The sequence below is a fragment of the Delphinapterus leucas genome, chromosome 1 (genome assembly GCF_059928025.1).
Source record: "Delphinapterus leucas isolate spDelLeu-1000000601 "Yukka" chromosome 1, BTC_Dleu_Yukka2, whole genome shotgun sequence".
Taxonomy (NCBI): Eukaryota; Metazoa; Chordata; class Mammalia; order Artiodactyla; family Monodontidae; genus Delphinapterus; species Delphinapterus leucas.
The window spans coordinates 125,947,015-125,959,099 of record NC_143129.1 but is presented as its reverse complement, the minus strand read 5'-3'; the positions used below and the strand labels follow the sequence as shown (position 1 = coordinate 125,959,099).

Below are 12,085 nucleotides of genomic sequence, written 5' to 3'. Positions count from 1 at the left end.
TTTCCAAGTTGGATGCCTTTTATTTCTTTTTTCTTGCCTAATTGCTACGACTAGGACTTCTAATACTATATTGAATGAGAGTGGGCATCCTTGTCTTATTCCTAATCTTAAAGGAAAATCTTTCAGTATTTCACTATTGAGTCTGATGGTAGCTGTGGATTGGCTACCATGTTGGGAACATACTTTTAATAGGCAAAGAATAGTAGCAGCAAAAGTAATTAGAAAGAAACTATCATAATACAAGCAAAAGATGATGGTTTAGACAAGGATGAGAGGTAGTCAGATTCTGTATAATTTTTTATTATCATGATGCAATTTAATGTAACAAATTTGAGCTCAACTAAGCTATCCTGTGCAGTGGAACATGCTAGGTATACAGGAGTAAACAGGCCTTTGCTTACCCTCAAATCATGTTCCAGCTAGTGATATAGACATGTAAATAGCTAGTTGTAACACAAGAAAGAATGAAATAAATCTAAATAATAGTGAAAAATTATTTTGCGAAATCCTTGGACACTTTATAAAGGGTGTGTCTTGTGAGTTGGGCTTGAAGAGGGCAGAGGGGTTCCACAGGCAGGAATAAGAGTTAGATAATTCAGACTGAAAAAATAGTAAGAACAATGTCCTGCATTGAGCAAAAGATCTAATCTCAGTTCACTTCTTTTAGCCTACCTGGGCTGCTTAGAGTCTGCCCTATGCATATGTGGTTCAGAGGTCAGCCAGAGACTTAGGCAGAGTTTATATGCATATTCTGGGGCTCCCTCTCCCAGACCCCTTTCTTCTAGGATTTCCCCTCATTTTCTAGTGCTTACGTGTGATAAGCAGGATTCTAGGATGGCTCCCAAGATTCCTTCCACTTTTTTCCAGGAATACCACCTACGTTTGAGTTTGGACAAAACCTATGAATATGATGAGATATTACTCCCATAATTATGTTTCCTCATATGGCAAGACAAAGATTATTCTGTGTAGGTATGACCTAATCAGATGAGCCCTTTAAAAGCAAAGAATATTTCTCCAGTTGGTCACAGGGGAAAAAGTTTAGAGAAACATGCCCTTGCTGGCCAGAAAGAAAGCAAATGGCTATGTTGTGAACTGCTTATAGGAGCCATGTGGCAAGGAACTATGGGCATCCTCTAGAAGCTGAGCGTTATCCCTGAACAACAGTTGGCAAGAAAACAGGGACCTGAAGGAAATGAATTCTTCCAGTAACCAGTGAGCTTGGAAGAGGCCCCTGAGCCTCAGATGAGAATCACAGAGTGAACTAACACCATGATTTTAATCTGGTGAGGCCCTGAGCAAGGGACCCAGTTAACCTGTACTAGACTCTGACCCACGGAGATAATAAATGGGTATTGATTTAAACCACTTGTGATAATTTGTTACAAAGCCATAGCTAATTCACTCTACCCTAGATGCCCTGAATTCTATCCTTGGGTTCTTCAAGCAGGCAAAACTGCAGGCTTGCCGCCATCAGAATTTTAATTGCTCTCTAAGATGCAGATGGGGCCTACCCTTAGGGAAAATGTTGTAAAAAAAAAAAAAAAAAAAAAAAAAAGATAAGAACCTTATCCTATGCCCTTCCTTTCTTCTGTGAGTCCCCTCCAAAATCTACCTGCTCCTGTTCACTCTCTGTTTCTTTCAGGTCACAGCCTTTTACATTTTATCCAGAGTTTACAGTTGTTATCTGGGGGAGGGTTGATCCAATATAAATGCAGTTTGTTCATTCAGATTCTAGATACATTTTGAAGGCAGAATGATTATGATTTGCTGGTGAATTAGAAGCAAGAGTATGACAAAGAGAGAATTCAGATATTATCCTGTGGTTGGAAGCGGAAAGGATAGAGTTGCCATTTACTGAAGCAGAGAAGACTATAAATGCAAGAAGTTGAGTTATAAGAGTTCAAGAAAGAGTACTAAGCTAGATATAGATATTTGGAAGTTGTTTTTTAAAGCCATGAGACTGAATTAAATCCTCAACAAATTAAATAGAGAAGAGACCCAAAGACTGAGGCCTGGTGCAATTTAAAATTTAAAGATAAAGAGGAGAAGTGAAATCTAAAGAGAAGACTGAGAAATAGCAAGTAATAGTGAATTAAAATAATGAGAAAATAGTGACCTCAAGTCCAGTTGAAGAATGTTTCAGGGACAAAAGAATGATTATTTGCATTTAATGCTGTGCCAAGTAAGATGGATTTAGCAATGAGGAGGTAAGTCTGTATCCTTGACAAGAGCAGTTTCAGCAGTGTTATAGGAGAAAACCTGATTGGGATGGAGGACAGATGGAAGGAGAATAAAAGTCCGCAAATTTAGGCAACTCTTTAGAGCAATTTTGGTGAACAGAGAAATGGAGTAGTAGCTTGAGGAAGAAGTAGAGTCAAGAGTTTTATTTTGTTTTTGTTTATTTGTTTTTAAGATGAGAGAATTTATATGCCTGTATGTTGATGGGATAAAACAATAGAAAGGGAATGCTGATGATGCAAAAAATAGAAGGGAGAATTATTGTCAGAGCAATGTCCTTGAGTAGATTAGCAAGGATAAGATCTAGTACACAGTGAAGGAATTGCCCTCGGATAGAATCAGGCAAAGTTCATCTGTAGAAAAGGGAGTGAAGGCCGATGATGTGAGTTTAGATATAGGTGGGTGGTTGAAGTATTAGCGGGAACTAGAGGTTTGAGGAAAGAGGAGAAGGTGCAAAACAGCCATTTAGAGAGTGAGAGAGAGTGAGCTAGGAATACAAAATAGACTCTCTAAACAGTACTGAGGGTCCACTTCAGGTTAGAGGGTCATAATTTTGAAATAAGAGCCGGAAGGATGGATTTAATCGAGACTAGGATTTTTCCAACTGTGTACAAAATTCATGATAGGGCAAGGGAGTTGAGGCTATGTGGGATGGAGTGAATATGATTGCCAGTGTAATCTAAGCTAAATCATGGAGGAAATAAGGTGACTGGATGATGGTGAAAAGATGGTAACAGGAACAAAAAATAGGGGAGACATCGGATGATAGACAAAAAGATAGAACAATAGTAGCAAAAACATGGTTTTTAAGGCTGAGTGATATATATATATATACACAGGGGTTTATTGCACTATTTTCCTTTACTTCAGGGTACATTTGAAAATCTTCACAATGCAAAGCAGCGTCTTCCTAAGTGGTAAGATGGTTTATGCAGTCAAAGTTGTTGGAGTCAGAGCTCCGGACAAAGTGAGCTGGGTAGAGAGGAGGTAGAGCCCCAGGGCCATCTGATGGAAACTGTGAGGATGCAGAGCACGGAGGAGTTGCAGGCGTCGCTGGTAACAGGGCCTAGGGTATGAGTGACCGGGGAGCTAAGTGACCAAGGGAAGGTGGAGGATAAGAGCATTGCAGAAGAGGAGACAAAGGGCCCCAGAGTTCAGGCCACCTTAATGATTATCTGCATGGATAATAAAAGCACTGAGAGTAGTGCTAGAGAGCATGACAGTGAGCCAGATGCAAAACCTTCAGAGAAAGGAGAGGGACTCTGGGGAAAAGCTTGACAAACTGGTGGCTCTTCCAGGAGAAACCATTTGGAAGTTACAATGTCAGTGAGAAAGACACAGACCCCCCCCGCCCCCCGCTTACCCCCAGTACCATCCCCACCCACCTAGAAGTACAGGAATATGTGAGAGAAAACAGCTTCCTCTTGAGAGAGCTCTGGGGGAAGCAGTGTCCTCAGGGGAGGGCTAGATATTAAGGGAGAAATTGTTCTACTAAGAATCTAAATTAGTTGGTTACTGCACCTGAATGTTAAATTGGGCTATCCACCTCCTGGCAGTGAAAGTTTCATAAAGGGAGAAATGATAGGTTATGTAACATGTCCTTAGGACCTGAAAAAAGAAGGCATATAATTTCTTCAAAAGAAACCAACTTTTTCTAAAATCCCGAGAATTTTTTCCTTAGATCCATAATCATTTATATATCTCTAGCAACTAGAACAAAGCTTGGAATATAATCAGAATACAAGAAATGTTTATTTGACCAAACTCATCTGACACGAAGGTTCATAGTGGACAATATCTTTAATGACAGTTTTTGAAGATTAAAAGCTCATCTTAACCCCTAAAGTAGGGCATAGTCATGAGGTTGCTATTGATCTTAGTTTTGAATCTCAGACGGTATTTTCAAAAATAAAGCTAATTATAAAATCAACTGTAGCAGTTCTTTCCCTACAGACACATTGAACAGTGTATTATAGGGCACTGAGATAGTTAATAGTTTTTAGTATTCACTTTTATTCTTTGATTTTGAAGAGGCAAACCTGCCGCGTTAAAGCGCACAAAGCTAATTAAAGCTTTTCCACTATTTCATTATCTGAATGTAGTTGCAAATTCTGACTTAAAACTCTTATCAGAGGGAGACTCAACATCCCTCCATGAACAGCAAGTGAACATTCAATTAACACTTCAATACAAGTGTATTTTAAATAAAAATCTACTTTGTTGTTAATCTCATTCTTTGCACATGCAAATATCCAATTTTAAAATCCAAAGATAGCTGCATCCCTTTTATTCTTTGGGGAAAAGAAGTCTTTTCTTTATTTACAGGGAAGACCTGAATTTTCTGAAGTTGTTACCAAGTTAGAAGAGTGTCTCTGCAACACTGAGGTAAGAACTTTGGCTTCTGAAATATGTCCATTACAAAGGCTTGAATATCTAATGACGTTGGGGAATGTAGTTAACGTGGTGCTTGTGGAAAGAAAGTGTGTGTCCATAACTCCATTCATATTTTCACCCTGTCAATTAAGTTCTTAGGGTGGAGGAGAATTGACTGCATCTGTAGGGCAAAGGCAAATTCAGAGTGAATTGGGGCCCTTCCAACAAATAATCAGGCAAGCAAATGGACATGGGTATGCATAGCTTAAAAAATTGATATGTAAAACTCTAAAAATAACAAATGAGTTAGAAGGTAATTATGTAAATCATTACTTTCTATACAAAATTTCTTACAAACAACGAAATGTAAGCTAAAACATTAAGCCATTGTCCATTTATGTTCAATAAGAACCGGAAAAATTATTACTAAAATTAGCACATAAATTAATTGGGAGGCATTGCTTTTATACCACACATATTTTACATAAACTGATGTGTGTTGGTAATGAGACTAATGGAATTTTCTTTCCTTAATATCAAGGAGCTGTTTGCTTTAATTTTCTCTATAATTGCCTTAATTTTCTATACACCTGTTCAGGAGATAGCATTTGAAAATAGGCAAGGGAACTGAAACATGAGCACTAATTCAAAAATAATAACATATTCCCAAATGCAAGTGAGTGCTACAGGAGAGAGGGATGGACATCATACATACAGGCTCATGTATAAACGAGTGTATGGAGGGGCAGAAATGGGGAAAAACAGCATCAACCTGAGATTGCACAACTAAATCCCAAAGTGGAACCATCCAAGGAAAGTTTTCTTTCCTTAAAATCTTAACAAAGAGTGACTGGAACCTAATCTTTTTTTTTTTTAATATTTATTTATTTGGTTGTGCTGGGTCTTATTTCTGGCAGGCGGGATCCTTAGTTGCAGCTCGTGGGCTCTTTAGTTGTGGCATGCGAACTCTTGGTTGTGGCATGCATGTGGGATCTAGTTCCCTGGCCAGGGATCGAACCTGGGGCCCCTGCACTGGGAGCACGGAGTCTTAACCACTGCACCACCAGGGAATTCCCTGGAACCTAATCTTTTGGAAAAGTGTTCCAGGTCTGCGATTACTGCCTGAAGTGAGTGGCTCTGTCTCAGGAATCTTTACTGGAACTTACAAAGAGGAAGCTTTACTCTTTAAACATAAAACTTCCTTTCCCTTCTCTTCAGTCCTGAAACAAACGAGGTGGAGAGAAGTAGAAGTATATTTGGTGGGACTACAGCAGCCCCTACTAACAAGAGCATCTGCCAGAGGCTTGGGATGTTGAGAGATGCTTTTCAGGCTTGAGTTCCAAGTATCTTCTCACTCTGAACCTTTGAGTTTGACAGAGCAAGGCTGTGCCAAGCCTGGGATATATCCAGTTAGATCAGAGAGAGAATTCCAGAAACAGGGACAATGGTAAGATCTGCTAAGCTAGCTAGTCTTGTTATATTGACCAAGCCTCTTAGCACAATCTCCCCTAGTGGAAAAGACGAATAACTATGGGCTATATGCAAAGAGAATTTGCTGAACTGCATTGCACTAATTAATGAACTAGAATCATCTTTAAGGATCTTAACTTGTGTAGCTCCATTAAGGCTCTATCCTCTCTACTCTTCAACTTTTTAGTCAGTGGTTAAGATCAAGGTGAGGAAGGCTCTGCTCATCACATGTGTAGATATAGTAAAGTTGAGAGAGACAACAAATATTTGAAAGCAGGAAAAGTAGTAGGACATGTCTAAGAAATAATTTAATAGGAATAAATATATCATCATACACCAGAGTCAAAGAAACAATAGGAAAAGAATCAAATGTTGGAGATATGGTTTAGGAGCATCATGAAGGTTAGTGGATAATAAGCTTTTGGGGAGTTAGAATATGAAGTATCTGTCTTGCATCTGAATAGAGAATGTGATCATTCCTCTCTCTCCTGAGATGGCCAAACAAAATATTTCCCAGTTATGTCCTTTTAAAGGGATAATTAAAACTGGAACACAAATTTTAGGGAATAGAGATCAGAGTGGTGAATGGATTGAAAATCCTGTATGTGAGAGCCAGTTAGAGGAACCAGGGATGCTTATCCCAGAGAAGACAAATCTAGGATGAGTCAACAGCTGTTTTTAAACATCTGAAGAACTGTCATATAAGAAAGGGAATGGCCTAGTTCTCTGTGGGCCAACAGATGGAAATGAAGTACAATAATAGAACTGGTTAATTGTGAGGAAGAACTTTCCATTGGTCGGAGCTGTCCTAACATAAATGAATGGATCTGGAGACAGTGAGTTCCCCATCCCTGGAGGTTCCCCATCAGATTGCATAGCTGACTTGAAAAGGATGCATAGAAGAGATTAAATCATTGAAGAGTTTGAAGCTTCATTTCAATACATTCATCACATGATTCTCGGAGCTTTACTTAGAAATGGCTTGGCTACTGTGAAGAGTTTAGAATTTATATATATTATTTTTTTTAAACCAAAGCCTGCTCTCTACATGTCTTATGAAATTATAATGTCAAAGCACTAATATTCTCAGTCGTGTTACGTAGAGTGCATAAGTAACAAGGGTGTCAAAAGTTCAAGAAAACTACTTTCTTATTTTTTCCTCTTCTCTTTCTCATTTTCTTCCCTCACACTCTTCTATTTTCTAACTATACTTAACTATTTGTAAATATTTTTTTAAATTCTCTTACAACAACTCTATTTAGTCCTCATGCTTGCTGGACATTAAAGCAACCTTCATTTTATAAAATGGATGTATTTTTGGGAAAGTGTGTAAATCCATTTTATGTAAAGGGAATAATTGTAAGCTCCAATTTAAAGGAACTCTGCCATGAACCTCATCACCATAGTGAAAAATGTAGAGAATCTTTTAACCATTAAATAATAATGTTCTATTTTATGAATCTGATTTGAGCCTACTGTGTTTTGTTAAAGACAAGCATAAGTTTTATGGGCCAGCTCTTATCACAGAACTGGGTCAAAAAAAACTAGCCAGGTATTGCCATCAGAGGCTGAAAGGAAAAGCAAGCTGAGATGAATAGAAATTAAAATATGAGAAATCCTCGAATGGAAAGTAAAAATAAATCTACATTCTATACTATGATGTTAAGCCTGTTGGATTTATTAATTGATTGAAATTTCCCCTCCTTCACTCAGCTGATGTCTCCTGCATCAAGTAACAGCAGTGGGTCTCTCTCACCTTCCTCTTCTTCTGATTGTCTGCTGAGCCGCGGAGGGCCTGGCCGGAGCCACGTGGCAGCTTTACGGAGTCGTTTTGAATTGGAATATGCTCTAAATGCAAGGTCCTATGCTGCCTGGTCCCAAAGGTAAGTGGTAGTTGACAGTTACACAGTCAAGTCAGATTCCAGAATTTCATCAAGATAATCACCTGATTTGCTTAGTATCAACAGGGAACTTACCACCCCTGTGGCAAACTTTGAAAGGGGAGTTTTGAACCTATTTTTCTTCTAATATTTTGACCAAAAATTAGAAATTTTGTTGTCTGTTAGTCTAGGTTCTCTAAGCTTCGGGTTAACTCTTGCTTAGGCAAGAATTGTCTAACTACAGCAAGAACTGTCTAGCTACAGCAACAAAAGGAATTTATTGAAAGTATTCTGGGAGTTTCTTATGGAATTTAAGGAAGAATTTCTTGTGTGGGAATCAAGAAGCAACTCTGAAGGTCTGAGCACCAAAAGTTCAGTGTTCTGAGAATTACCTTATGACCCAGCAATTCCACCTCTAGGTATATTCCCAAAAGAATTGAAAATAGATACTCAACAAATACCTGTACTCAAATGTTTATAGCAGCACTATTCACAATAGCCAAAAGGTGGGGAAAAAAAAATCCATCAACAGATGAATAGATAAAAAATGTGGTATACATACAATAGAATATTATTCAGCCGTAACAGGAATGATGTACTGATGCATGCTACAGCATGGATGAACCCTGAAAACATGCTAAATGAAGGAAGCCAGGGACAAAAATCACATATTGTATGATCCTATTTATATGAATATGCAGAATAGGTGTTCTAGTCAGTTTGGGTAGCTATAACAAAATACCACAGATTGGATGGTTTAAACAACAGAAATTTCTCACCATGGAGGCTGGAATCTGACATCAGGGTGCCAGCATGGTTGGGTTCTAGTGGGACTTTCAAATTTTCCTGGTTTACAGATGGCCACCTTCTCACTGTACCCTCACATGGCAGAGAGAGCTCTGGAGTCTTTTTATCTTTTGATAAGGGCACAAATTCTGTCAGATCAAGGGCTTCATTCTTCTGACCTCATTTAACCTTAATCACAACCTTAAAGGCCCTATTTCCAATACAGTCACATACGGGGTTAGGGCCCCAACATATGAATTTGGAGGGAGGGGCAGACACAATTCCGTCAATAGCAATAGGTAAACCCATAAAAACAAAAAAGTAGATTGGTGGCCCCAGGGTCTGGGTTGGGGAGGAGGAAACTGAGAGTAACTGCTTAATGGATATGGGATTTTATTTTGGGGGGATGAAAATATTTTGGAATTTGATAGAGGTGGTGGTTACAAAACATTGTGAATATACTAAATGCCACTGAATTTTTCACTTTAAAATGATTGATTTTATATGATGTGAACTTTACCTCAAGGAAAAACAAAAGCCACAAAAAAAAGTTTAAGCAAAGGGGCAAGTCAGAAAAAGAGGAAAAAAGAGTTCAGCTTTCTTCCATAGCAAACTGTGCCATTTACACGCCCCAATCCCCAATACACGGTCTCCTGCATCCTACGACATTCCTTGAGCAAGTCACATAGCTGAATCCAACATCGATAGGGAGAGAAGATATACTCAGCCTCTAGTGGGAGGTCCTACAGAGTCATATGGCAAAGGGCATAAATACAAAAAGCATAACGAAGTAGGAATAAGTACAGTCTGCCACGCGAGAAAATATGATTGGTCCCTTTGGATTATATGGCCACCTCTGGTCTAAACAAATGTGGTTGGAGTGAAGGTGGGGTCATATTTCACGTATGTAAACCTGGTCGCCAATGGCCTGATCTGGATGGAGAACAATAAAGGCAGGCACTGTGAGCTCCATGGATACCCTACAAAGTGCATACTGCAACTCCTGGAAAATCAGAAAAGACTGCCTTAAAATCTCTGTCCTTCCACATGTGCTCCAGAGCATTTGTACATGAGCCATTACACATGCGCACTTATACACACACGCGCACTTATACACACACATGCACATATACACATTCACACATTCTGTCATCAGAGTCAACATTTTTATCCTGAAGGTGAGGAAAGATTATCTGGATTTAGCAAGGATCCTATACCGTCTACAAATTGCTACTGTTGCCTTTTTAGCCATAGTTATTATATTCCTGGTCTGACAAAAGAGTTGCAGCTGCAGCTATGAAGAGATGAGAACCTGAATCATGAACTTTAATCTATGGAATGTCATGAAGTTAAGTATCAGCAGGCTTGATTGATAACAAGGCAAACTGAACACAACTCTTTATTGGACTCCAGTCTCTCACATAATTTCATAAGGGGCTCATAGGCCAAGATTAGATTAGGTTCAGTCACAACATCATCTTCAATTCCATCTGCTCTTCTTCTTCTTTACTTGTGGTTTTAAAATTAATTAGCTGAAGAGACAGATTTTGGTATTTCCAAAGCATAGTCACCCAAGCTTTGTCCACTTGAGGCAGAGGTTAAGAGGATGAGCTGTGGAGTCAGATCTGAGGTTCAGTCTTGGCTTTACCACTTAAGAGCTCAGTGACCTTGAGCAAGTTACCTACATCTTATATGTAATATACAGATAGTAATACTAGCTCTTAGGATTGTTACTGGGAGAGGCAGTATTGTCACAAGAGTGACTGAGTGAAAAATGCCAACAGACCCAAGCAAAGGGTGCAAGTTCCCATAATGTAGGTAAGTCACACAACTTATAATACATAGACAGCTGCCCAGATGGGAGGCACAGCAGCACACCCAACTGGATGAGTTGGGGGTGGAGGGAACACAGCTGCTCTGGCCTTCAAGAACCCGGAAGAAGGTACACCACTACTCCTAAAACTGCCCAAACAGGGTGGGAAAAAATCATCAGGTGTTTTGAGATGCTCCCTTTGATATTCTCACATGGTTTTTTATACCTCCCTGGCCCTTCGGGACAGTTATGGAACCCTGATAAGTACTTGTCTGTCTACTTGGTACAAATTTCTCTTAACAGCCTAGCACACCCTGAGTATTTGTTGTGAGGGTGCATTGAAGGTCAGTTTGTAGTTGTATCACTCCTCTAGTAAGGTCAATCTTTGGACTGCTTGAAATCAACTCCAGAAATAAGTAAAGCATTTAGCTAAGTTGTAAGATGCACCATGTCTGTTTTGTTCATATCTGTAACCCTAGTAGCTAGCAGTGTAATTGGAATGAAGTCAATATGTAACAAATATTTGTTCTGAGGATAAAAAATTGGATAAATTGGCTCAATAATTTGTAATTATTATTATTTTGGAGCATAATCAGTCAATAAGCTTTAATTATTTTCTCTATTCTTTCCTTTTAAATAGCTATCACTGTTGCATTTCTACTGCATGCCAGGCACTATTTTAGACACTTTGAATACTCATTTAAGTAAACCTTAGAAGTTAGGTATTCCAATTTTTATAGATAAGGAAACTGAGTAACTTTATTAAGTTTATTGAAGCAGAATTGGAGTCCTCACGCAGGACTCTCCTATGCTTTCTGAATTTCGCTGGCACAGGAGGTGTCACTTTTCAGAAGTTTGATATATTTTGCCAATACTTGTATTTGCTGGACTTCTTCCAATGTCTTCTGGAAGTTGGTCAGGGAAAGAATTCAATTACTCCTCCCAAGCCTGCCTTTTCAGCATGTGTATAGGAAAGAGCAAATGAGGCCAGAGATCAATAGGTTCTTAAAGTCAAAGAATCCAAGGATCCAGCAGGGTCGTGAGTTTAACAACCTGGAATTCAGCCGGCTCTTTGGCTGCACATTAAGAATCACCTGGGGAACTTTTACAAGTACCAGTGTCCAGGACCAATTAAACCAAAATCCATGGGGATGGCATCCAGACTTCAGGAGCTTTTAAAGTTTTCCAGGTGAGCCCAATATACATCCAAGCATGAGAAGCATGCTGAAAGAGAATACTACAATCTAACCTTCGAGTCAATCTGATGCAACTGATGGGATAAACAAAAGAGGACCGTGAGTGCCAAGGTGAAACAGCAGCTGTGACAAAAGGCGACCATTCTGAAGGCTGATTACCTGTGTGGTCTCTCCCAAAAGTCCTTGCAAGGTGCTAGCAACCTCTGATCTAAGAGGCTTTCTAACTAACTCATTACAATCACACAAGGTGTAATTTTTAGCCCAGCATTATTTTTTCTTAAATAGCAACAAGATATGGCCTGTAGTCCTCACCCAAAATGTTCCCA

The 12,085-nt window shown here is 39.1% G+C and overlaps 1 protein-coding gene across 1 annotated transcript in view; it reads left to right on the top strand.

Moving 5' to 3' along the window:
* Positions 1-12,085, top strand: part of TNNI3K (TNNI3 interacting kinase) — a 310,667-nt gene that overhangs the window by 247,721 nt on the left and 50,861 nt on the right. Inside the window, exons 24-25 of the mRNA XM_089920914.1 lie at positions 4,567-4,626; positions 7,798-7,967. Coding sequence (XP_089777040.1) covers positions 4,567-4,626; positions 7,798-7,967 — 230 coding nt within the window. The remainder of the gene's footprint in view (positions 1-4,566; positions 4,627-7,797; positions 7,968-12,085) is intronic.